Raw genomic sequence first — 24,865 nt, 5'->3', positions numbered from 1 at the left:
GCTGGGGAATGTGTCTGCCTCTTAATAAAATGTGTCACATAATTTGACAAAACGCTACGGCATTCTTCATTTTTGATTGTAAAAGCTTTTCTGCTACAGTTCTCTAGCATGTCTCCAAGTCATGGTTGGTGAGATGTTTTCTTCCATTACCCACAGCCCCCCCAATTGAGCCCAACATTTCCATTGTTAAGTGAGACATTTGTTAAGTGAGTTTTGCCTCATTTCACGACCTTTCTTGCCACAGTTGTTAAGCGAATCACTGCATTTGTTAGTAACCTGGTTGTTAAGTGAATCCGGCTTGCCCATTGACTTTGCTTGTCAGGAGCCCGCAAAAGATGACGACCCCATGACCCTGGGAGACAGCAACCATCATAAATAGGAACCAGTTGTCAAGCATCTGAATTTGGATCACATGATCCTGGGGATGGTGCAAAGGTCGTAACTGTGAAAAACCGTCATAAGCAGTGGTGGGATTCAGTCAGTTTGCACCACTTCGGGAGAACCGGTTGTTAACTTTCTGAGCAGTTTGGCAAACTGGTTGTTGGAAGAAATCATTAGGGCAGAGAACCGGTTGTTAAATTACTTGAATCTCACCACTGGTCATAAGTCACATTTTTCAGTGCGGCTGTAATTTTAAATGGTCACTAAATGAACTGTTGTAAGTCGAGGACTACCTGTATTACTTCTCTTCTACTTTCTCTCTGCCCGGAGAGGGGGGAAAAAACCCGCACACGTTACAAACGGTACTTACAAAGTATTTTGCAAGCTAAACGCAGGGCTGCTCCGATTTTGAAAAACGCCACCTCAACGTATTGGTGGTATTTCGAAACTATTCCGAAAATGGTGACAACCAGGTTCTAGCGCGCAACCCACCTGCAAGCCTATCAAAAGCCTTCTGTCTGTGGCTGTCTGAACCTTTCCTCAACCTCTATCATGCAATATATAAATACGGGGCGCGGGGGAGCAACGAAGCCGATTGCAGACTGAGCTCAAAGTATTACAAAAGCGGCAAAAACTACAAGACGGGTTGACGGCTGACGTCTTTGCTTTTCTTGCCCAAAGACGGGCAACTCCCCCCTTCCCACCTCGGAGCTTCCCAAAAGAAAGTCTTTCTCCCCCCCCCCCCCCATTGCGACTTCTCAACCACCACCGCAAACTTCGAGGCCGCCCCGCCGATTTGGCCGGCCGCCAAGTGGGTTGGAGCTGGGCGGTGTTTACAAGCCAGCTGACTGGCGGGAGCCGAACAAGCAAGTTTGTTGCTTGTTTGGCTAAAGGCTGAGGAAGAACCGCCACGTTTTCGGTACCCCCACCCTCCCTTTGACGGGTAAGGCAAAGAGAGCGGCGTCCTGAGGGGAGGGGGGGGAAAGAGAGAACCAGGTGGACGTGCTCCGGGAACAGGGACCAGTCGCCGCTGCTTTCTACGCTTCTCAGAAGGGGAAAACCCCGGAACAAGTGAGTTCTGCGGTGGAGTTGGGGGTCGTGTGCCGGGAAAAAGATAAAGCCCTTTCAAAGAATTGGCAGAATGCAGAGGGATAAAAAGAACGCCGCGCATTCGTGTCCTCCCATCCTTGTGAGTGTTCCCGCCTCCTCCGTTGTACTATGCGGAGTTTGGGAGTGGGTAAGCGTTGAATGGGATTTACTACGTAGACTTGTGAGGGGGCGCCTGCTCTACCATTTCAAATGGTAAGAAGAGACCCCGCGCGCTTTCTTGGAATGTTTGTATTCTCATTAATTTACAGAGAGATTTCCGTATAGCCCACCGAGGGTTCCCAGAGAAAAGCTGAAAAAGCTACAACACCATAACTCACTATTCAAAATCGGATTCAGTGTAAATCATTGGGACTGACTTGGGGTGCATTGCTCCACTTGGTAGATGCTGGGCCCATAGGTTTTGTCTTCCTTCTTTTTACAGTGGGCTGTGCTCTTGGCCTGATAGTGTCTACTATTTCTATTTCTAATTCGTATTTTTATTTTTATTTTTTTATTGTAAATCACTTCAAAAAGTTCTGGAAAAACTTCTGCGCTTTTAAGTACTTAACCTAGCAAGGGAATTTATTGAACTCTGGTGGGTGTGTTTCTCCAAAGATGAATACAAGATTTCACTGCTAAAGCAGTAGTTAATTTAAATATCAACATGGATAAGGCGTGTCAGCCTTGTGGTGTTCAAAACTGTAACATGTCCCAGTCCACAACTGAAAAATTAAAGATAAAATGGGGGAGGGGGGATTAAATAGAATTTAAATTAGAAGCCTAGAAACACTGGGTCAAAACTTAATTTGGAAGAAACACTGTATTAATTATATTTAAGATTGTTTTAATGAATAGAACATTGCTGATTATCTTTTAATAATGTCTTTTATTTTTATCCCACCTTTATTATTTTTTACAAATAACTAAAGGCAACAAACAAACCTAATATCCTTCCTCCTATTTTCCCCACAACAACAACAACAATGACTCTGTGAGGTGTGTTGGGGTGAGACAGTGACTGGTCACCCAGCAGACTTTCAAACTTAAGGCAGGACTAGAACTTGCAGTCTCCCAGTTTCTAGCCTGGTGCCTTAACTTGGAATTTACCGTGTTTCATTTCTGATTCTGGCAGAAAGTTTAATTTCTATCACACAACTAGTATTTGATTTTCATACTGAAATGTGGTGGAAGACAGCATTTGTTAGAGAAGAATGAATTACTTCTGGACATAAGTTGGTGGTTTTTTTCCTGCTTGCTTTCCTATTTTTCAAGTCTGGTAGTTGGAGAACGTTGATTTGACTTTTTGTAGACAAGTATTTTTGCAACAGTTAATTAGAATGATATCATAAAATTGATTTTTATTGCTTATGAACAGCCATTTTCCATCCTGAACTGAAGCTTGTGCAGGAAAATATTAGCACTAGCAATAGCACTTTGACGTATGTACCACTTCATAATGCTTTATAGCCTTCTAAGTGGTTTACACAGTCAGCATATTGCTCCTAACAATCTGGGTCCTCATTTTACTGACCTCAGAAGGATGGAAGGCTGAGTCAACCTTGAGCCAGTGAGAAACTGTTGTTCAGTCAGCAGAATTAGCCCTGCAATACTGCATTCTAACCATTGTGACACCATATTTCTACATGGATAGAGCTGAAATGGTTTCCATAAACAACATAATATCTGAGAAAAATACAGTGTCCTAAAAACTGCAGCTATTTTGGCTATGATCTTATTTATCATAACGTATGCGTTTATTTCATATTTTATATATGCAACCAACATGTTTGTCAATTCTGTACAGTATTAGAACCAGTGTGGTGTGATGCTGGCCTAGAAACCTATAGATGGTGAGTTGTAAGCCTCTTTTAGGCATTAATGGATTGTTGTGGATAAAATAGGAAGAGGAAGGAGTTCCCTTGAGATATGTGTAAAAAAGATGAAAAAAATAAAATATTACAAAATTATTTTAATATAGATTTAAATAATGTATATTAAGTTCTCTGAATGTTAAAAAATATACACATGTATATGTGTATCCATATTTTGTGTAAAATACACAAAATAGGAGCCTGAATAGCTCTGCAGACTAAAAGCACTGTAATTTAACACTAGCTGTCTGCAATTAAAGTAAGTTCGAATCTTGCCAGGCTCAAGGTTGACTCAGCCTTCCATCCTTTCTAAGGTAGGTAAATTGAGGACCCAGTTTGTGGGGGTCAATAAGCTGACTTTGTATAAAATATACAAAAGTATGAAGGCTATTGCTTAACACACTGTGAGCCGCCCTGAGTCTCCGGAGAAGGGCGGCATATAAATAAAAAAACAAACAAACAAAAAACAAAACAAAAAAATACAGTTCCAGTTTAAAATAAAGGGATTTTCTCCCTTTGTAGAGAAAAGTTTTGAAAAGTTAAACTGAGCTGACAATATTTTTTAAAAAACAGTAAAATACCCTGAGTTCAGGCATAACAGTATTTTGTTACCACTATGAGTGAGAACTTGTATTGCGTGTTTTGACCGAATTCTCTATTAATATTTTTTTGTAGAATTCATCTAATTAAGAAAAAAAAAACCTACATACGAGGCAGTTAAAAAAAAAAGACAACGGTGAGTAAGGAAAGGGTAAAATGGATTAACACTATCATTTGGAAGGAAGTGGGTATTTTTACAATTCTTCTATTGTTGAGAGGTGATGTTTTACATCAGGCCTGTCAAACTGGCGGCCCACGGGCCAAATACATCACACGCAGGCCACGCCCACCCTGGCTCCACAAAGGCAAAAAACATCACGATATGTCATGATCCGGCCCGTGACACAATCGAGTTTGACACCCGTGTTTTACATCAATTTAACTGTTGTAAACTGCCAGGTGTTGCCCATTGATTAAAGTGGTACACTTAAAACCAAAACCTCAAATATTATAGCATAAAAATTGTTATAGTCCCCAATCCCATCCTGAAGTTTTACATTTCAGGTTTCCTTGTAGAAGCAATTGTTTGTCTGTAATGCTTAACTGAAGATGCTGGCCTAGAAATCAGGAGACTCTGAGTTTTAGGACTCTGGAAGGCCTGGGGTCAGTCAGTTTCTTTCAGCCCAGCTCACCACACATGGTGATGGTGGTTGTAGGGAAAATAGGAGACAGGAGCATTTGATGTTTGCTGCCTTGAGTTGACCCTCCCCCACAAAAAATGGCAGAATAAAAATCTAATAATAAGAAGAACAATTTTAGGCCTCACATTTTTCATGAAGGATAGGCAAAGTCATGTTTATTTTAATTCTGTGATATGACACTCACATTATAAAATAATGGTGGGACAAATGATATAAGTCTTTTTTCTTTTACTTCCAAGTAGATCTTAATAATTTTGTATTGCTTTTCTTGTTCCTCAGTGTGCAATTTAATATCACTTTCACTGATCTTAAGCTACATTTGAAAGAGGCTAGTGGAAAGTGTAAAATACTATCTATTTCTGTGTGCATAATTCCAGTAGCCATTTGTGGAAGATATCGAGTTAATGATTTCACTGGATTTAGTGTTCCTTTGACCCAAAGTTGAACTGATTACAATTCACATGAGTAAATTTAAACTACCAGCTTTAATAGCCTTGTCACAATGGATACAGCCACTGAGAGAAGCCGACAATAGCAAATCAACAAAGCAAGAGAAAACCAATTTGAATTACTTGGTTGTAAAAGAAAAGCCAGTGTATAGTGCTGGAGAAGACCGACGTTCTAATCCTCCCTTAGGTACAGAAGTCAACTGTGTGACCTTGAACCAATCACTTCCTTTGGGGCCCAAAAACTTTGTTTTTGCAGTAATCTGGTCGAGAAACAAACTGTCATTGCCTCTTGTATCAATATGCTTTCAGATAAGAACTAGGAAAACATAATGAAAAACAGTGCATCCAGCTTTGTTGAAAAACAAAGCAACTTGAGTATAGAAGCTTAATTAAAAGGAGAAGAAAGTTGCCTCCCTATTAATCTGATGCTGATGTTATATGTGTCACTTATGAATAGCTGCAGGCTCTAAGTTTATTTAAGCAGTAGGTTAATCTGAAATCTCATTTGTTCAAAAATGATTTCATACTCCCAAGCAAACAGTATTTATGTGCTGGCTCTTCTTTGTAAATTTTTAAACCAGTATAGATTTCCTTCAAGCAATAAGCAATAAGCATTCCAATGGTATCCCAGAAGGATAGCCAAATGTTTATTCAGGATTTAGCAACCAGCAAGAAGTGGTTCTTTTGCAATTGCTAAGCACCATTGTGAATGAACTAGTAGTGTTGATTTAAAGTAGGTTTATCTGCTAATGGGATTTGAATTTGTTTATTCTTAAAGATTTCCTGCAGAAAAATTGTATCTGCTGGATTAGGAAAAAAAAAGTTCTGTGCCCCCTAAAAAGTTAATAAGTGTATTATAGTAGGCAATATATAGGCAATCGTACTACAAATAAACTTTTTAAAAAGAAAGTTCTTCGGTTCTTTTTCATATCCTTGAGTTCCTAGTTAACAAAAGGGAAAATATTAAATACAGCTTTGTCTGAATGAATGGAATTGAATAAATGTTAATTTCTTTTCAAAAATACCAATAGTTGAGGTTTGGATATAGTGCAGATTCCTCTGAGTAATTCATTTTACTTAGTTAAAAAGAACTTCCTTATTCTATTCCAAATATTTGAATTACTTCATAACTTCAGAATAAGAATTCTAGAGAACCGTAATCTCTGTTCTCAATCATGTCAGGCACTTTTGTTGACTCCAGAAATCTCTTAGTCTTGTGAGTCTGCCTATTAATGTTCTACATATTCTGGATAATTCTTATGGCAATTAGACAAATGAGCTACTTATATCAAAAGCTAAGGATGAGAAATGTAGCTAAATGAAACATTTAAGCATTTATTTTAAATGGGCAATTCTGCTAGAAAAAGTATTAAACTAGAGCTGGCCAAAAATAAGTGGTTTTATTTTATATGCAATAAGATGCTTATTGGAGAGACATTTCACTACACAGTGAAGTCTTTCATACTTGGACATATAAAGGTGAAATATAGTCAAGCCAGCTTCTGGTGCCAGGCAGCTTCCCAATAAACCACTTTTTCCTTGATGTTGGAAGCCTTACTATACACAGACACTCCTTAGGTTTCACATGACAAATATGTAGTTGTTTTACTGTAAGTACTTTCAAAGATATTGAACTAGGCTAAAAGCCATATAAATTTGCAACTGGGTACCTATTTTGTGTTCCTAATTTAAAAGACCAAAGAGCTAGTAAGAGCATATTTGTTTCCCAAAATCTTGCAAGATTTATGTAAGCCTAACAGAGATCTGCAGAAACACAGTGGATAATAGTCTGGTTCTCTAGAAATTCTGCTTTCTTTTAAGCACATCTGTTGAAGTTTAGTCTCTGGTCATAGAGACACAAACATCTCAAAAGGCTCTCAAATCAATCCACGGGGTCTTCCCCCCACACATGTGGAAAGACAGAAAATGTGTTCTCTTAGTCTTGTGAGTGTACCCATTACACTCACAACTTATTATGGAATAAGAGTGAAAATAATAGAAAGCCACCAGCATAATCACTAGCCAGAGACCAGCCAGATGAGCTTAATAAGTCCAGATACAACAAAACAGGAGCCAGTTAATGACATTGCTTATATTTTGAACATAATATTTAGTGTGCTTAATAGTGCTTATTTTTTCCCTGAATTTCTGTACAATTTCTGTACAAAGGACTGCTTTGAAGTCAAGATAGTGAAGATAAGTTGTGTGCCACATTTGTTTGAATCTTTCAGTTTTGGTATGCCTTCCTGCCTCAAAATAGTGAGAAATCATTTCATTATTTTTGGACAATTGAACAACTGTATTTTCAGGAGCCTCAGAAACAACAGAGAGGGAGGCTAAAGATACATTTAGCTTCATTTTTCAAACAGTATGTAAAAGCATATACAATATGTACATACAGTATGTACATATTACAATCACCCCAAATTTGTAGATGTATCTGGGTAATATCTCTTACATACAACAGCTATAAATTTGATTCATTCATTCATTGATAAATTAATAAAGGATATTTTTCAGAAACTTTGCTTCATTAATTTACCTATCTCTACTGTTCTTGACTTATAGCAAAATTGAATCCCAATGTTTACTGAAAAATCAGCATCTATTAGCTTAAATTGGCTGTGTGTGTGTGTGTCCACTGTCTATCCCCTATCTTCCATATGTTTCCAACCTATATAGTCCTGAGCTTTCTTTTGTACTGATATATTCTCAAAGTCTTTTTGAATGAAACTTGACTTCTTAGGACTTCTTGGCATAAGTTTTCTTATAAAGTATTCTTGCCAACAGAAAAAAAATGGTTTACCATGTTCTTTTTCTAATGTGTGCACATGTGCACATTTATTTCCAGTTTATCTTACAAACTTGGATTTTCCTGATGGCTTCTTATCCTATCCTATTTAAATCTGACCTTGCTTTGCTTTTTGAAGTCAGCCAAGATCACTTAGGTACTATCATCCATAATTATATTTAAAATAAAAGATTAAAAGCATGTGTTGATATTTTCATAGGAAATGATGAAAATGAAAGTATGTAGTGCAAACAATAGATACTCATATAAAGAGCATGCTTTGAAAACACTAAAATTAATAAATTTATTTACTGTGGAATCATATCTTTCGCATCTTGATTCACATTCCTTGGGTAATGTGCTAAATATAAGTGCCTCTTTCTTGTGGAGTAGATAGCATTGTAAAATATTTATGTTTCTTCCTGTAAATGCAATTCTTGCAATCCATAATTGTAAGAGAAACATACAGCAGAAGGTTGTGGAAAAGAGTGTCCCCAGTTTCTAATGGAAATGAAATTCCTTATATTACATCTACTATTCTTTTGGAAGAACCAGTAAAACATGTTTCCTTGGTATAGCTTTTGTAAGAAGATATTAATATTATACACCTTATATTACTATTCATCTTAGATTAAAAATACATTTTTGGATTACCCCAGAATATACAAGGTTTAAAAATGCTTAAGTTTTTAAATAGCATATCCACTTAGTCCAATGCAATCAGTCTTACAGGTTTAAAGATGCTTAAGTTTTTAAATAGCATACACCCTTAGTCCAATCATAGTCCAATCATGACTTAATCCAATACAATCAGCCTTATAGATCTATTGTGTGGATAAAAAAGAGAATCCATGCATGTTACGCTGTATGGAAGTAAAGCAGGAAGCAAGTGTAACATAAAGTTTGAAAAACTTGGTAGCTGAAATTAGAAGTAATTCTTCCTTCATTCTTTCTGAACATGTAAATCCAAACCTTGAAAAGGGGAAAATTAGCTCTGCATTCTTACTAATTCTTCCTCATTCCCATAACTGGCCCTCTAACAGAATAAAACTGTTTGCTTAATTGGACCATTCAGTCCAGAAACTATCTAATATAAGACTTCCCATGTGTTTAACGGCTTCTTTGTTGCCCTCTTTATTATTAGGTACATCAGGAGTGGGAAAACTTTTATTTTTCCAGTTGTCTGGAGCTTTCAGTGGGTTTTTTAAAATTATTTTGATAACCTTCCATTTTTTGTTGCTTTCAAGTGCTTTCAGGTCATTTAAAAGTTTATGTTCCTTATTTCATTTGTTTCATCATGTTAATTTACATGAAATTATGCTTTATCAAAATTCATCAGAGTGTTGTCCATTTCAGCCATGGATTCTGAGCCCCTTCTTTTGTGCTTTATGTTTTAATGGTATAATTTAGATTTAACAAGTACTAGTCCTGATTTCTTCCAGTTTTGGTTTGTTTAATAAAAATTAAGACAGGCAAGTCTTATTTTTTCCAGAATTGCTTGTATGAATTTTGTCTTAATAAGACTTTTATCTGAAATGGATTAGGCGTGGAAATCTTACATCTTTTTCTTCATTTTTCTACAGATCCCTGAGGATGGCAGCAGAAGCCAATCACGTCCATCCAATGCTTGAATTGGCAGAGGAGACTTGTGGCAAAAGGAATGATCATTCCAGGATCTCTCTAGAATATATAGGAACAAGTACAGATATTAAGGCTTACATGCTAAAGAAATTGAAGAAAAATTGCAGCTGTAGCCCAGCTAAAGCCAAAGATCTGCTTTTCAGTTTTCTCCCAGTACTGACGTGGCTGCCCAAGTACAAACTGAAGGAGTATTTCTTGGGCGACCTTATGTCTGGCATAATTGTAGGAATTTTGCTAGTTCCACAGTCCATTGCTTATTCCCTTTTGGCTGGCCAAGAACCTATCTATGGTCTATACACATCGTTTTTTGCAAGCATCATTTATTTTCTGTTTGGAACTTCCCGTCATATCTCGGTTGGCATTTTTGGTGTACTCTGCTTGATGGTGGGAGAAGTGGTAGACCGTGAATTACAAATTGCTGGGTATGATTCAGTATTGGGTGCTTCTAGCAATTATCATTCTGATATGAATGATCTCATAAATGTCACAATGGTGTCTTGGACTACCAATCAGACTTCACAGAAAATATGTGATAGGAGTTGCTATGCAATTACTGTTGGAGCAACTGTGAGTTTCATAGCTGGAATTTATCAGGTAAGAAATTGCAGTTAAAGGGGATCCATGTCATCTGATATCAGTTCTTTACCTTTTGGGGGCTTTGCAAGTATGCAAAATTGAAGATAGGTAGATATAAGAACTGTAGCTTAGATTTCTCTGTCCTGTATCCTACAGACATACAGGTAAAAAGTGTACTGGTAATAGTGAATAGATTGCAATTCTAAGAGCTATAATCTCAAAACAGCAGGAAGGGGGCCAATTCTGGAAGGCAATTTTAGTATTACATCTATACTTTGAATTAAAGGAATGAACATCTGTAATTCTTACAGATTGCACCAGGTTAGACTTGTATTTTGAAATTTATTTAGGAAAAATACTTCATATTCCCAAATTTAATTTAAAAATATTTTAGATACATGTTATATTGCTTGTTTTGCCCAGAAGTTGCATCATTGATCCTGAATAGAGATATGCAGTACTTGGATGTAAACCAGGTAGAGATGGTGTGCTTCATTCTTAATACCTTTTCATGATCTGAGGCCTTGTGGCTACCATACAATCGCAGGAAAAGATGCAGTTTCTTTAAGGAGCCACCAGTAGATATGACAAAGGTCCACATGCTAGATCTGATGAACCTTTTTTGTTTGTTTGTTTTATTGTGTATTTCCAATACTAAAGTTTTTTTCACTTTAGTAGGATGGACAAAGGATATTTATGAAGTGACTCTAGGGTTCTGAGCTTTTTTCCAATAGTTTTTATTAAGGATTATATTAAACATAAAAGAAATAGAGAAACCAGATACAAATAGGTAGATTTAGTTATAGCTGATATATGTAGATATGTGGAAAAAATCCTGCACAAAAAAGACAGCAAAAAAACTACCCCTTCCTCTTCATCCTCGGCAAGCATATACAACATCAGACAAATTTTATATCAAAGTAAACCTATGCATATCACAATTAGATCATGCACAGTATAAGGGTTAAGTGGCTTTTTTTAAAAAAATGGCAATCTTAAGAAGTAGAAATATATTTAAAAACAAACAAGAAATTTCTCATAATAATTAAACATGTTGAAGAACCTGAAACAAACACATAGCTATTTGTAATTCTGAATAGCATAATATATCAAGCTCTATCTAATAACATGTGCTTCACCTTTCAGCCTCATTTCCTTTGTAAATTCAGAAGTGTCATCTAATCATCTGCCTTTTTCTTCAGGTTGCTATGGGCCTCTTCCAGGTGGGCTTCATCTCTGTGTACCTCTCTGATTCTTTGCTCAGCGGATTTGTTACTGGCGCTTCCTTAACCATCCTCACCTCACAAGCCAAATACCTCTTGGGCTTAAACATTCCACGGAGCAGTGGCATTGGTTCTCTTTTAAATACATGGATAAACATATTCAGAAATATCCATACCACCAACATCTGTGACCTCATCACCAGCTGCTTGTGCCTTCTTGTTCTTATTCCAGCAAAAGAGTTAAATGAGCGGTTCAAATCAAAACTTAAGGCTCCGTTGCCCACTGAGCTTTTAGTGGTCATAATAGCCACAGTGGCTTCTCATTTTGGGAAGCTGAAAGAGAAATATGATTCCAGTGTGGCTGGACATATACCAACTGGATTTCTACCACCACAATCGCCAGATTGGAGTCTGATTCCTAGTGTGGCTCTGGATGCAGTGCCCATAGCCATTATTGGCTTTGCCATTACTGTATCTCTTTCAGAGATGTTTGCCAAGAAACATGGTTATACGGTTAAACCCAACCAGGAAATGTATGCCATTGGTTTCTGCAACATCATTCCGTCTTTCTTTCATTGTTTCACAACCAGCGCGGCCCTTGCCAAAACTCTAGTGAAAGATGCGACAGGCTGCAAGACTCAGGTCTCTAGTCTCATCACCGGTTTGATCATCTTGTTAGTTCTTCTTGTGATTGCTCCCCTCTTCTATTCCCTTCAGAAATGTGTCCTAGCGGTCATCATCATTGTCAACCTCAAAGGAGCCTTGCGAAAATTTGGTGACCTGCCAAAAATGTGGCGGTTAAGCAAAATCGACACACTGATCTGGTTTGTAACTATGTTATCTTCAGCACTGATAAGCACTGAACTTGGCCTTCTTATTGGGGTCTGTTTTTCAATGATTTGTGTCATTCTGCGGACACAAAATCCAGAAGGACAGCTCCTTGGTCTGGTACCAGACTCTGAAATCTATGAACCCCTTTCTGCCTATAGTGGCCTTCAAGTTGAGCCAGGCATCAGACTTTTTCGCTTTGAAGCACCAATATACTATGCAAACAAAGAGAACTTTAAGTCCTTGCTGTACAAGAAGACTGGAGTCAATCCTTCATTGGAACTGGCAGCAAAGAGAAAGCTAGAAAAGCAAATACATACTGAAAAATCAGATGGAGCCAGTGGAAAACAGGCAGAAACTTTGGTGCAGCTTGTCGCTCAGCAACTCACATTCCATACACTAGTAATAGACTGCTGTGGAGTGCAGTTCTTGGATACAGCAGGAATCCATACACTCAAGGAAGTCCAAAGGGATTATGGGGAAATTGGCATCCAGGTGCTGCTGGCTCAGTGTAATCTCTCTGTGAGGGACTCCTTGCAGCGAGGGGAGTATGTTAAAAAAGGAGAGAAGCATTGTTTCTTCCACAGTGTGCACCAAGCTGTGGAATATTCATTGTGTACATATAAGCATAATGGCAGCTGTGTCTCTGAAACCTAATGTAAGTAGAAGCTTCCTATTTAATGAGACTAATGATGCTGGGCATTATATATACTGTTATCTCACCAAGTTGTAAAGGGCTTTTTTTTTTTTTCACATGCTGTTGATCATACAAGATTGTAAAAAAATTCATTTTGTACCTTTCGTTTTGCTCTGCTGAATTGCGCACTGAGAAAATGGTGATGAATCCTATGCGTGAGTGATAACGACACACATTAGTTGTACTTGGCCAGAAGAACAAATACTCAAAAAGTTTAATGTGTGTGCATCACAAAGTGGGCCCTTCTGGTTTGGATGCTTTTAGGGCCAAAAATCTTCATCCCACACTGCTGGGCAGGTAATGTCACCACCGTTCAGGGTGTACCTTTCATGGAAGGAAAAATTTGTGTTTCTTTATGCTTGTACCCTCTCTTGCAACTCCATTGGTGCCTCTCAGGAATGCTTCTGAATTATGTGGGTGTGTCATGAATACACTATTTGGGGAGGAAATATCTCAGAAAAATGGAAATCCATCCTCATTTGGGGCATTTCTCCCCGCTTTAGAAATCTCACCCCCCACATTACCAAATGTGGAATAAACCGTATGTCAAATTAGGTGGCCATGGGAATAGGTGTGTCATTTGAAATACAGGTGGTCCTCGACTTACAACAATTTTGTTTAGTGACCATTCAAAGTTACAGTGGCACTGAAAAATGTGACGACCATTTTTCACAGTTACAACCTTTCCAGCATCCCCATGATCATGTGATCAAAATTCAAATGCTTGGCAACTGGTTCATATTTATGACCATTGCTGTTCCCAAGGTCATGTGATTACCTTTAGCAACTGACAAGTAAAGTCAATGGAAAAGCCAGCTTCACTCAACAACTGGGTTACTAACTTATCAACTGCAGTGATTCACTTAACAACTGTGGCAAGGAAGGTTGTAAGATGGGGCAAAACTCACTTTAAAATGTCTCACTTAACAACATAAATTTTAGGTTCAGTTGTTGTAAGCCGAGGACTACCTGTACACTGTATAGAACACCTACAAATAGTTCTCAAGTTATAGCCATATTATACAGTAGATACTTAGTCTGTTTAGACTTTATTTATGAAATAGAAATCCTAACTCTTCTTTCAGCAAAACTAATGGATGGTGGCCAAACTAGTTAAAATATGTTAGTTCTTTGTCTGTGCCTCAAAACAATTAGTTATTACTATTAAATAAGGAATCTGATGAATAATCATTTTTACAGGTAAACTATAAACTTTCATTGTGCTTTACTTTTTATGTGTCCCTCCAAAAACTTTGCAGAAATAAGATCATTGTTTTGAAAATCTCAGATATATGAAATTCTAAGTGAAAATGAAAGCATTATCATCACATCTTAAAGAGTCCTTTCCATTCATTGTTAACAGTGCTACATCTGTCATAAAAGGGTATTGAGGGTTTTTGAGATTGGTAGAAAAGATTTTTGATAAGGAATCCTTGGAATTCTATATTGCAATTGTTAGTTTTCTTGGCACAAAAGAGAAGGGTTGTAACCAATACTAAAGAAGAATTCCTTTACAATCTCTTCTGGAAAATGGAAATCTGTCATAGATAACAGCAAAGATAAAATGTCTATTGAGTTACAGAGTTTCTTGTCAAACTGATTATTTGCTGCTTCCCAGATGCATTTCTCAATTAGTTGTATCTGAATATAGGAATTAAGTTCCACGAAATATATAGAAATTTGATATTAAGAAATCTGAATGAACAATTTTAAAAATATTTCATTGACCTAGAAACTTTCCCCTTTTTTTCTGAGTTATTTAGGGGAAAAATATTAATGGACTTGAACAAAAGACATGGATATTCATAAGATTGATAGCAGTCAGAATCTTCTACATAAACACTTCCAAAAAGGGTCAGAAGGATGCCCATCAATAAAGCACAAAGGTATTATTTGTCTTCTATGTTCATTGGCATCCTGAAGGGTTCATGAAACCATAGCAACGGGATACTTTTCCTGTATGACTCTGCGTAATCCAGAGATAGACAGCCAAGTGTCTGGCAGTGCCACAGCATCAAGAATTCATCTGTGGGTAGCTGCTAAACTCTGTATCCCACTTGGATTTTTTAAAAAAAATTAAATAGAATGCCTCTAGAGCAGGGGTGTCAAACTTGCGGGCCAGATACGTCACACGTTGGCCATGCCCACCCTGGCTTTAGTGAAGGAAAAAAGTTGCAATAAGTCACATGATAATGTGGCACCATGAGTTTGACACCAGGGGTGGGTTCTACTTACCTTTACTACCAGTTCACAACGGGGCCGCGCACGCATGCTCTTCTGCACATGCACAGAAGCGTTCTGATGACATTGGGGCGGTAGGCGGAGCTTCCCTCCGGTTTTACTACTGGTTCTATAGAACCGGTCTAAACCGGGGGCAACCCACCACTGTTTGACACCCCTGCTCTAGAGCAAGAAAAGGTAGAATACTATAATTTGTTTATAAATAAATGTTTGTAACTGGTTGTGTCCATCTTAACAGCAGTTTTGTGAGAGCACCCATGACATTCTCTGAAAATTCCAAACATGCCTAACAGCTGAAAAGTCTTATTTAATCAAACATCTAAAAACCACCTAAACTCTGGAAACCATGGTAATATTAAATCTAATGTTGTGAATTAAGGGAGACAAAAGAAATGCCTCTTGCTGCTTTTACATGCAACTTGTAATTTATGACTAAACCTCTAGGGGGTGTAGTTTACTAGAGAAGTACCTGCTTGTTTTTTTTTTTTTTAATGAGTAAGAATTAACCATGTCTAACTTCAAAAGATAGAGTAAATTGCAGTGGAGATTGAATGCATTTAGTTGTTTATGTTTTCTGGCAGGTAATAGTGCCTTTTCACTGTTATTTCTGTATTCTATACTTCTTATATTCTATAATAGAATATAATTTTAGGAAAAGGTTTCTTGGCTTTTTAAAAATTACCATAAAATCACTTTTATTCTTTGAAAATCTTTGATTTTGTGAAGTACTATGAAACAATATAGTGAAGTCTTATTATTAAGAGAACAATGTACATACTTCTCTCATAGCTACTAAAAATACCATTCACAACTGGAAATCATACTGCAGTAAACATAATTGACCGAAATTGGTAGATCAGAGGCCTTTTTAAATAAAAGACCCACAAATCTACCAATTTCAGTACAGTATCTGGTTTACTAGACTGGTTGGAAAATCATGTGGTCTGTCTTGTGACCATTCCTTCCTCTGTTGCTATTTCAACTGTTTCGTGTGGTTTTCAGTTAGTTTGTTAAAGAACTGCAGATATATTATCTCAGAATTAAAGGTCTTCCTCATTTGAAATTGCATTATAAAAAGTCATAGTTAAGTAGTTTCTACTGCCTTCAGATTTATTTATTTTTAGCGTATGGCATGTGTTAGCCAAGGATCACCGAGGTGACTGGCTGCCTCTGTGAAAGGAATGTTTTTGGGCAGTGTTATCTTACCCATGGGATACCTGAATGCCAGTAGGCAATTGGGGGAGGCTCCTTTCCTGTCCCTATGCGGAATCGAGCCACCGAGCTGCAGACTTTAGCGGAGTGCAGGCTCAGCATCTTACCACAGCCTTCAGATGTATTACATTCTGATGGAAGCTTTTTGATTCACTTGAGGTTGTTACTTTTTTCCTTTGAAATATTTTGTTCTTAAATAAATGCATTCTAGGGAGACAGCAGACTATGCTATTTTCACAGGAAATAAGTGTATTTGTCAACCAGTCATCTCTGAAAGGGTCATAGATGTAAATCTATTCAATGTTGCATCCAGAGAAGAGAAACTGCTACTAGTAATCTACCAGGATTTTCCAAAGTATGTATGTATGGAAAATAGTCTTAAGGGCTAAATTTTCCATGTAGCTTATATTTAGGGACAGAAAAATTCAACAGAAAATTAATAGGCTCACATGTTTCACAAAGGCATGTTAACAGCATTTTTTGCCTTAGTATGTGATATTAACAGCTACTGTAGTTACTGTGTAAACTAGGATTAAACAAAAAGTATGGCTTAGTGCAAGTGCCAACCTGCACTAAATGCAAGTGCCTACCTAAATAAAATTAATCTGAATGAAGAACGGTTAATTTTTAATGAGAAATATTTTTTCCTGCTTAATCTTTTAAGATGAAATGCAAGTTAATTTTACAGAGAATATTTCTGTATGCTAACAGCAAGAGAAATTAACATCCATCAGACTTCAGTTATAAATGTGGAATCTTTCTCCCGCTTAGAGATGCTGCTTAAAGCTGTTTCTGTTGCTTCTATAATGTTTAATACACTATAAATGCAGGCATTCAATAATTGAATGTATTTTAAAATGATATTTAAAATCATACTACTAATTTTATTTTGCATTTTACAAGATTGTAATCATAAACGTTGTAAGATTCCTGCTTGAAAATTTTCCCTTAATTGCCTTGCCACATTCTTACATAGCCATAAGTAATTTTGATATTTGCTTTTCCGCAAAAACATAAAGATATGGCCCAGAGCAAAAGGGGCATATAGTGATTTGCAATGAATATAGCCAATATTTTTCTCTGTCTGCTTTACTAATTTATTTTTTCAGAGGCTGTTGCATTTGCAAATTTTTGAAAACTGCTACAATTTCCCCCCACATGGTAGGCTCCATATCTTTATTGTCGTACGCAAAATGCCTTTTGCAGAAATTTTACGCTTTATTATCCTAATAGTAGTATATTCATGTGTGCCTTTCTTTTATCATCTGCCACCACAGACATATTTAAAAGACTCATAAAAGCCCCTGAGGGGAAAAGAACAAGATTAGCTCTGGGGACTGATGAATCCAATGGATACAATTAAAGTAGTTCAAATACCACTGTGGAGCTACTTGTTTCCAAACCACTTTTTCTCTGGATAAACTCCATCAGATGATTGGTGAAAGATAACAGTATGAGAGAGTGGGTGAGATCACATGTTGATTCTCTTACTATAATTAGGAAACTCAGCTGCTACAAATGAAGTTGCTTGGGTGGTTTTTTTTTTTTTTTTTTTTTTTTTTGGCAACTAATTGTATGTATTCCAGATGTTATCATTACACATTGTTCTTAGGTATTTCAGTGAGAAGTGATTTAAATGTATAATCATTATTATTTGAAGAGCTGTGTGCTTTATTAGGAACAACAGTATGCCAATTGAAACTAAATGTTTAATTGCAGCTCTTTGGATTGCTGTTACTATTGGCCACTGTACATTGGTATGTTCTTTTTAAATGAGTGTAGTTCATCTTAAATTCTGTTGTAATGTCATTATGTACAACTAAAAATTGGAAGTGTTTTTTTTTACTTTATACCATTGATATTTTTTTTTAATGGTAGACCTCCAGATATCTGGATACAATCTACATCTTCATTTATGTTACTCTTCTTGTTACAGATTAGGATAATAACATTTTCACAGTTGGGCTGCATTTAATATTTGGATTGGGAGAAAGGAAAGGCCATAGGGACAGGATTATTGGGCAAAACAGAAGGGCTGTTTCATATATATCAGAAGGGCTGAGATTTTCTCCCTTGGTTTTGTAAGAAATATGCTGTATATTTGCTTTTTATAACAGGTGTAAGTCTACCTCAAAGACCTATAGTGCTGTGTTTCTCAACTATCAGTTCTCCGCAATCACACTGTGCGATTAAACCATGGCTTTAGGAGCCCCCTCCCATTTGGGAGAACTTCAAATGTCCTATGAGGTCATATTTAGTATTGTAAGATGTGGTAATAAGGTAAAATCCTATTCAAAATCCCCAAAATTTGTAATAGTTGAGAATGCTGAGAATTATAGCCTAATGTTACTTACAGGTTGCTGATTTGCAAAATGTTGGACCAATTAATATTTCAAATTAAAATTCTAAATTAGAGTGAAACTAATCATTAAAGAGGCATGGAGCTGCTGTTCCTTAAATGTTCTTTTTCTCTTTTGTCCAGTAAAATGCAATTTATGGCAATGAATAATATACTCTTCTGCCTCTACCACATACTTTTTTGAATGGACCACAAAAGTTACATATTGCTGCTAAATAATCACTTAGAATCTTTTAAACATTTTCATGATGTTCATTTCGTAAAAGTTTCAAAATTCTGTAAAAGGGCTAAAATATAATAAAATATTATAAGACCATCAAAAGTGGACTATATAAATCACCAATCAGATCTTTTGGGATTTTCTTAAAGAAAATGTCAACTGGATATAATCATTGACTTCTTTGGAGATTGCTCTGCTCAGGAAAAAGCCATCCCTGTTCAATATTAGAGCTGCAGAACAAAGCTAGGAATTGAGATTAAATAATGAACACTCTGATATTTTAATTTTGTTCCTATAAGAGATTAATTACATGTCTAGCACCCATGCTATAAATTATTTCTGCTTATTTCATTTATCTATCATGACCTTTACAAGGTTTTTACAACTTGGAATCTAAATAAAGCTTCAGAGATTTCACTTAAGAGCCCTGAAAATTAGTATCTCATTCCTCAAGCACTTTCATTGCATTTGCCATTTACATGTCATAGGACAGCTTGAATGAAGAGCATGGAACATTATGTTCTAGGAAAGTAGTTAATTTTCCATGCTGCTTTGAAAATCGTACCTTTTTAAAAAAAATCTTAGAAAAATGATTGTGCATTATTCAAATAGTCTCAAATTAATATTGATTTAATGAAGGAAAAGATCTGTTTGTACGTACAGTATATTAGAACTACAGGATTTTTCTGTAAATGGAAAGTTTCTAATGGTCCTTATATGCAAAAATAAGGATGTTTTTATGGAGAAATATTATTGTACGTTGTAGATTCTTATTGTTGGGCAATCTTGTTAATTATTGTTTAAAAATGGAACATTAAACTGGATAAGTGGGCTATTGACCAATATGCAAATCAGGTCACAGTTCAATTATTTGTTTTTTGTGAAAATTGTGCAATATCCAAAGACATGGATAGATGATATAAATGAAAAGTTTATGGCAAAATAAATGAAGCCACAGGGTTTGCGGGTAATGAACCCTTATTTTCTTATTTGTACTTTCAGAGGAAAGAATGCTTAAATTTAAGCAGAGTGCTTAAATTCTTGGCTGGAAGTATGGGGAGATAAGGAATTAAATCTCTGTCTCATCCCAATTCTTTTATAAGCTAAATAGATAATGAGTTATTACAAAGGAAGAAAATTGTACTCTCACCCATAATTGGTGAGAAGCCTAAGAAAAATAATCAACAGAAATCATAGTAAGATGTAGCCTCATTTGCTTTACAAAAGTAATATGCAATTTATTGCGTTATGGATAAAATGTTTAATTACTTTGCCACCTGTATGATTGTACAAATACAATACTTGTTTAGTGTTTTTTTTAAATTAATGTGTTAATTATGGTAGGAAGTATAGAAGAATTAAGGTATATGAAAAGTGCAATATTTCAAAAAAACTGGGAATTCCAAATCTGCTTGTCCTTAAAATTACAAGTGCTTTGTTTTAAAGGCTGGGTGTTTTTCCCCCCATACAAAATTCTAACTGGAAATATGCATTAAATTCTTTTATTTCAATTTTTTATTATCGTATGTAGAGCAGGAGAATAGTATAGTTTTCTTCCTCGTTCTAACTTTACATTAGTTACAGTAAGGTTTCGTTGCATCTGCTCATCTACTAAGGGAAACTGCATTTTGCAATATCTGAATATAATTTCCTAAAAGAAGAGCAAGTTAAAAGGGAGCAGGTATTTGTAAATAAGTAGAAATGCAAATAGGAAGAAGTTTTGTCTCCTGCCTTCTAGGCAATGATGAATATCTAAACAACCCACATTATTTTTTCATTGACCAAATTGTTGGACAACTATAGAAATAAAGATGGTTAAGAATGCACATGAATTGCAGTGGTTAAAATGTTAACAAGTCTCAGGGGCTCTTGCTTTGAATTTTTCACTCAACCAAAGAGCTTTCTGTTGATTTAGCAGTCGTGCTCCCTAGTTCTACTTACCGTATTTTCCGGCGTATAAGACGACTGGGCGTATAAGACGACCCCCAACTTTTCCTGTTAAAATATAGGGTTTGGGCTATACTCGCCATATAAGACTGCCCCTCTTCCAATGCACACCAAATAAAAATTAAAAAACATCAACTGGCTCACCTACAATGTAAAAGCAGCTGTGCTAGACCCAAAATGGCCCCTGTAACAAGCAGGAACCTCACACAGCCACAAAAAGCCCCCCCAAAAAACTTTCACACTCTAAACACACACAACACAACACAACTGGCTCACCCACAATGTAAAAGCAGCTGTGCTAGACCCAAAATGGCCCCTGCAACAAGCAGGAACCTCACACAGCCACAAAAAGTCCAAAAAACCAACTTTCACACTTTACACACACAAAATTCCACATACAGCTTTGTGAGATTTTGTGTGTTTGTGTAGTTGGAGTGAAACACTACAGAAACACACTAAATCTCAGAAAGCTGCACAAATATTGTTTTATTTTATTTTATTTTTATTTTTATATGAAAGCTAAATTTAAAACTTCCAAAACTTTAAATGGCTAGGTCTAAAAAAGAACAACTAAAAAAACCCCAATTGACTATTTTTTTTAAAGCTCCCAAAGGGGAAAAAAACTTACCCAATAGAACAGGGGTCTCCAACCTTGGCAACTTTAAGACTTGTAGACTTCAACTCCCAGAATTCCTCAGCCAGCTTTGCTTTGCTGGCTGAGGAATTCTGGGAGTTGAAGTCCACAACTAACTCCTTGCTTGATTGCAGGCAGGGAGTTGCTTGCTGATGGAATAGATTCAGGCAAGCAAAGCAAGGCAAGCGTTGCGACTAGCAGCTGAGGTAAGCAAGCTGGAGGGGGAAAACTTTTTCCCTTTTACATGGCTCTGGCCATCCCAGCTGAGTTGCAGGGAACTCAGCTGGGATGGGATCGACCGTCAGAACTGGGACCGTCAGAGCCATGGTTCTGGCGATCCCAGCTGAGTTGCAGGGAACTCAGCTGGGATCGTCAGAGCTTGGATCGTCAGAGTAAAAGGGAAAAAACTTTTTTCCTTTTACGTGGTTTCTGGCGATCCCAGCTGAGTTACAGGAGAACGACACCCGGCGTATAAGACGACCCCCGACTTTTGAGAAGATTTTCATGTGTTAAAAAGTCGTCTTATACGCCGGAAAATACGGTACTACAAATGTGATGAAATAAAGAGATAACTTTCCTTTATATTGCCTTGAACCACGTTGTTAAAAATTCTGTTATTAATATTTTGGTAGAGTTCAGTGTGATTAATGAATCCCACAAAATGGTTGCATTTTTTTCAAATTTGCACTATTCCAAGTGATTCTTCTGTGAAAAATATGGTAATTGATTCTATCTCAACAGAAATAGATAATGAAAAAGATACATTTTATATGTTTATGAAATATTGCAATAAAGGATAAAAAGATACACTTTAAATGTATGGTTAACCAAGTTGCATTATAATTATAGATAACAAAAACAAACATTGTACTTTAAATTCAGGCATTCCAGTATCTTATCCTATTTTAATGTTACTATGACTATGCTGTTGAGTTACATCATTTTTTTTTCTCTAATGTCCTAAGAAGCCTTTTTTAATGTATCGTTTTTCTCCATTATAAGGAATAAGAAACCTCAAATAAGGAATCTTCCATTCCTCTATTTTGTACACATGAAGATTGTGTGTGCGCATGTGATGTGTGTGTGTGTATGTGCCTGCCTTTGAGTCATGTGACTGAAGATTGTATTGGCTTGGTGCCTAAGGTGGGACTAGAACTCAGAGTCTCCTGGTTTCTAGCCAGGTGCTTACCACTACACCATACTGGCTCTCACATGAAGAGTAGCCTCTGCAACTAGATTCTATTTTATACATTTTAGCCTCGACTAAATTGAATTTTGAGTCACATTCAACCTGACTTGATATCAACTTAAAATTTGCACTAAATGGAATATTGCATTATTCAAACACTAATCACAATCTACCTGTATAGTATTGGTTTTTAATAGGTTATTTAGAAACTATCAATTTAAAACATTGGCATTTTTAAAAGCAAAGATTTTGTTAAACTTTGCCCAATTGCATATTGTTTCTTTTTTGTACAGCAAAGATACAGAGTGTAAAAGTTAACTACCAAACAAATGGCAAGCAAATGTTGCCTCATATGCTGCCATTTGTAGTACTACATTCCAGGTTTGAAAATGTAACTTCAGTATCTTTTGCCAGTTTCAAATTTCTGAGAAAATGTTGAATCTGTTTTCATAACGATTTTTTTAAAATAAAATATTTACTAATAAAAATATTTTATACTACTGTTGCTGTGTTGTGCTTTTCTTTTGGCAGCTCCATTGAACAAATTTCAAAAACTGCAGCATGTCTCCAATTATAGGATGCAGCTGGAGGATATGTTTGCATAATCATATGAGTCACCATATCAGTACACAATACAAAACAAATAATCAGAAAAGAGGAGCTATCATTCTTACCCCAGTTCTTCCTCCCAACATATTCAGAATACGGTGGTGATAATTATGGGTGAACCACAGTCTGCCCAAATAACATCTTTGCTCTATGAGCTGCACTGGTCTCAGATGGCTTCCATGTGCAATTCAAGGTACCAGATTTCATCTGTAAAACCGATTGTGGCACAGGGCTGGGTTACTTGGGAGGACTTTTTTTAAAATCTCCAGTTGAATCTGCCTCTCCCAGTAGATCCAACAGGGTGCCATGCTATGGGTCCCTTCTATAAAGCAATGTCATCTTTTGGGTTGCCTTCTCAATTGCAGTGCCTATCTTCTGGAACAGCTTACTTTAAGATTAAAAGGCCCCTGACGCTGCTGGCCTTTATAAGGCATTTGGTATTTATAAGATTTGGTAACAATAAATAGTTGATCTGTTGGGCTTCTCTGTGTTTGTCTGTTTGGGTCTGTCTGTGTCACACACACACACACACACACACACACATTCATTGACTGAACAAAAGAGAAATAACTATTCCCCCACCTCTTATCTAAGCCATTCTGAATAGTGAACTCAATGACTGGAGCTAAAATAGATGCCTGGCCTTGACTTCAGCCCTAGTGCCATCTCACACCATTCCCCAAAGCACGCAAGCTTCAGGGAAGACCGCAATTGGCCTTGTGACACAGTGGTTTCCAGGATCTGCTGCATGCCACTTGCCTTCAGGCAGTGTTTTTTTTTCCTGTTGAAAGGCTCAAATGACCTTCAGGCAGCTCCTTTGTTCTTGAAGCAGCTTTGTGGAGAATACATTTCTGCAGCCTATGGAAACTAGGACTGGATGACCATTCTTGCACAATTTTTGGAAGTTCCAGAGGCCAGATGAGAACACATCCCATTGTTGGGAAGCCTCTGCAGCCTCCAAAAGTCACATGAAAATAGGACGTGCTTTTGAGTGGAATTGTTATCAAGGGTTGGTGAATGCTGGCATGTCACAATGTGTCACTTTTGACGTGTCATAGGTTCATCATCACTGTGGTACTACAATAGATCATTGACCTTATCGTTTTTTAGATGTTGTCCTGCTGTTACCTGGATACTGTTGTGGTCCGCCAGCAGCCTACGGGGCTGGCAGCAGAGTCGGACAGCGATGAGGCTGAGGAAGAACATGGGCCAGTCCTGGAGGCTGGGGAGGGCCCGGATGAGGTTTCTGCATCAGAGGCAGAGATGGGGCCAGGGCCATTGGGGACTGATGCGCGGACTTCGGATCCTCCAGAGGCTGACAGTAGAGAGGCAGAGGAACAGGAGGAGCCTGTTCCTAGTGCACGTCTGAGAAGAGCTGCCAGAAGGCAGGAGTAGCTAAAGCAGAGAGGATGACTCAGAAGTAGGGCCAAGAGATGATTGGCCCTTCCATAAGGCTTAAAAGACCAGCAAGGGCTCTTGGCCTCTTTGCCGGAAAACAACCGTTGAGAGATTTGCTTCGTGTTTGGCTGTATTTCTTTCTTGTCAGTGTCTTCTGTTCCTGAACTGTTGCCAAGAAAAGCCTTTGGCAGTTTGCCTAATTATCCCAAGGTCAGAGATAAACTGAAGAATTGTGTTTTGAGGACTTTGCTTTCATTTAATTTGGAATA

The 24,865-nt window shown here is 37.1% G+C and overlaps 1 protein-coding gene across 1 annotated transcript; it reads left to right on the top strand.

Moving 5' to 3' along the window:
* Positions 1–1,218: 1,218 nt before the first annotated feature.
* Positions 1,219–14,370, top strand: LOC117657686 (sulfate transporter). Its single transcript, XM_034405813.3, has 4 exons — positions 1,219–1,452; positions 4,017–4,077; positions 9,406–10,057; positions 11,242–14,370. The coding sequence occupies exons 3-4, from the start codon at positions 9,416–9,418 to the stop codon at positions 12,745–12,747; spliced, it is 2,148 nt and encodes a 715-aa protein (XP_034261704.1). The 5' UTR covers positions 1,219–1,452; positions 4,017–4,077; positions 9,406–9,415; the 3' UTR covers positions 12,748–14,370.
* The last annotated feature ends 10,495 nt before the right edge of the window (positions 14,371–24,865 follow it).

This window comes from Pantherophis guttatus, chromosome 2 (genome assembly GCF_059756535.1).
Source record: "Pantherophis guttatus breed Tessera chromosome 2, ASM5975653v1, whole genome shotgun sequence".
Classification (NCBI taxonomy): Eukaryota; Metazoa; Chordata; class Lepidosauria; order Squamata; family Colubridae; genus Pantherophis; species Pantherophis guttatus.
The sequence above is the reverse complement of the archived record's forward strand: the minus strand, read 5'-3'. Positions and strand labels throughout refer to the sequence as shown.

What these genes read in the sequence shown, in the direction of transcription:
- LOC117657686 (XM_034405813.3), top strand. Translation starts at nt 9,416, where the DNA reads ATGGCAGCAGAAGCCAATCACGTCCATCCAATGCTTGAATTGGCAGAG. An exon ending in TCATAGCTGGAATTTATCAG is followed by an intron (nt 10,058 to 11,241) that starts GTAAGAAATTGC and finishes CTTTTTCTTCAG; the next exon opens with GTTGCTATGGGCCTCTTCCA.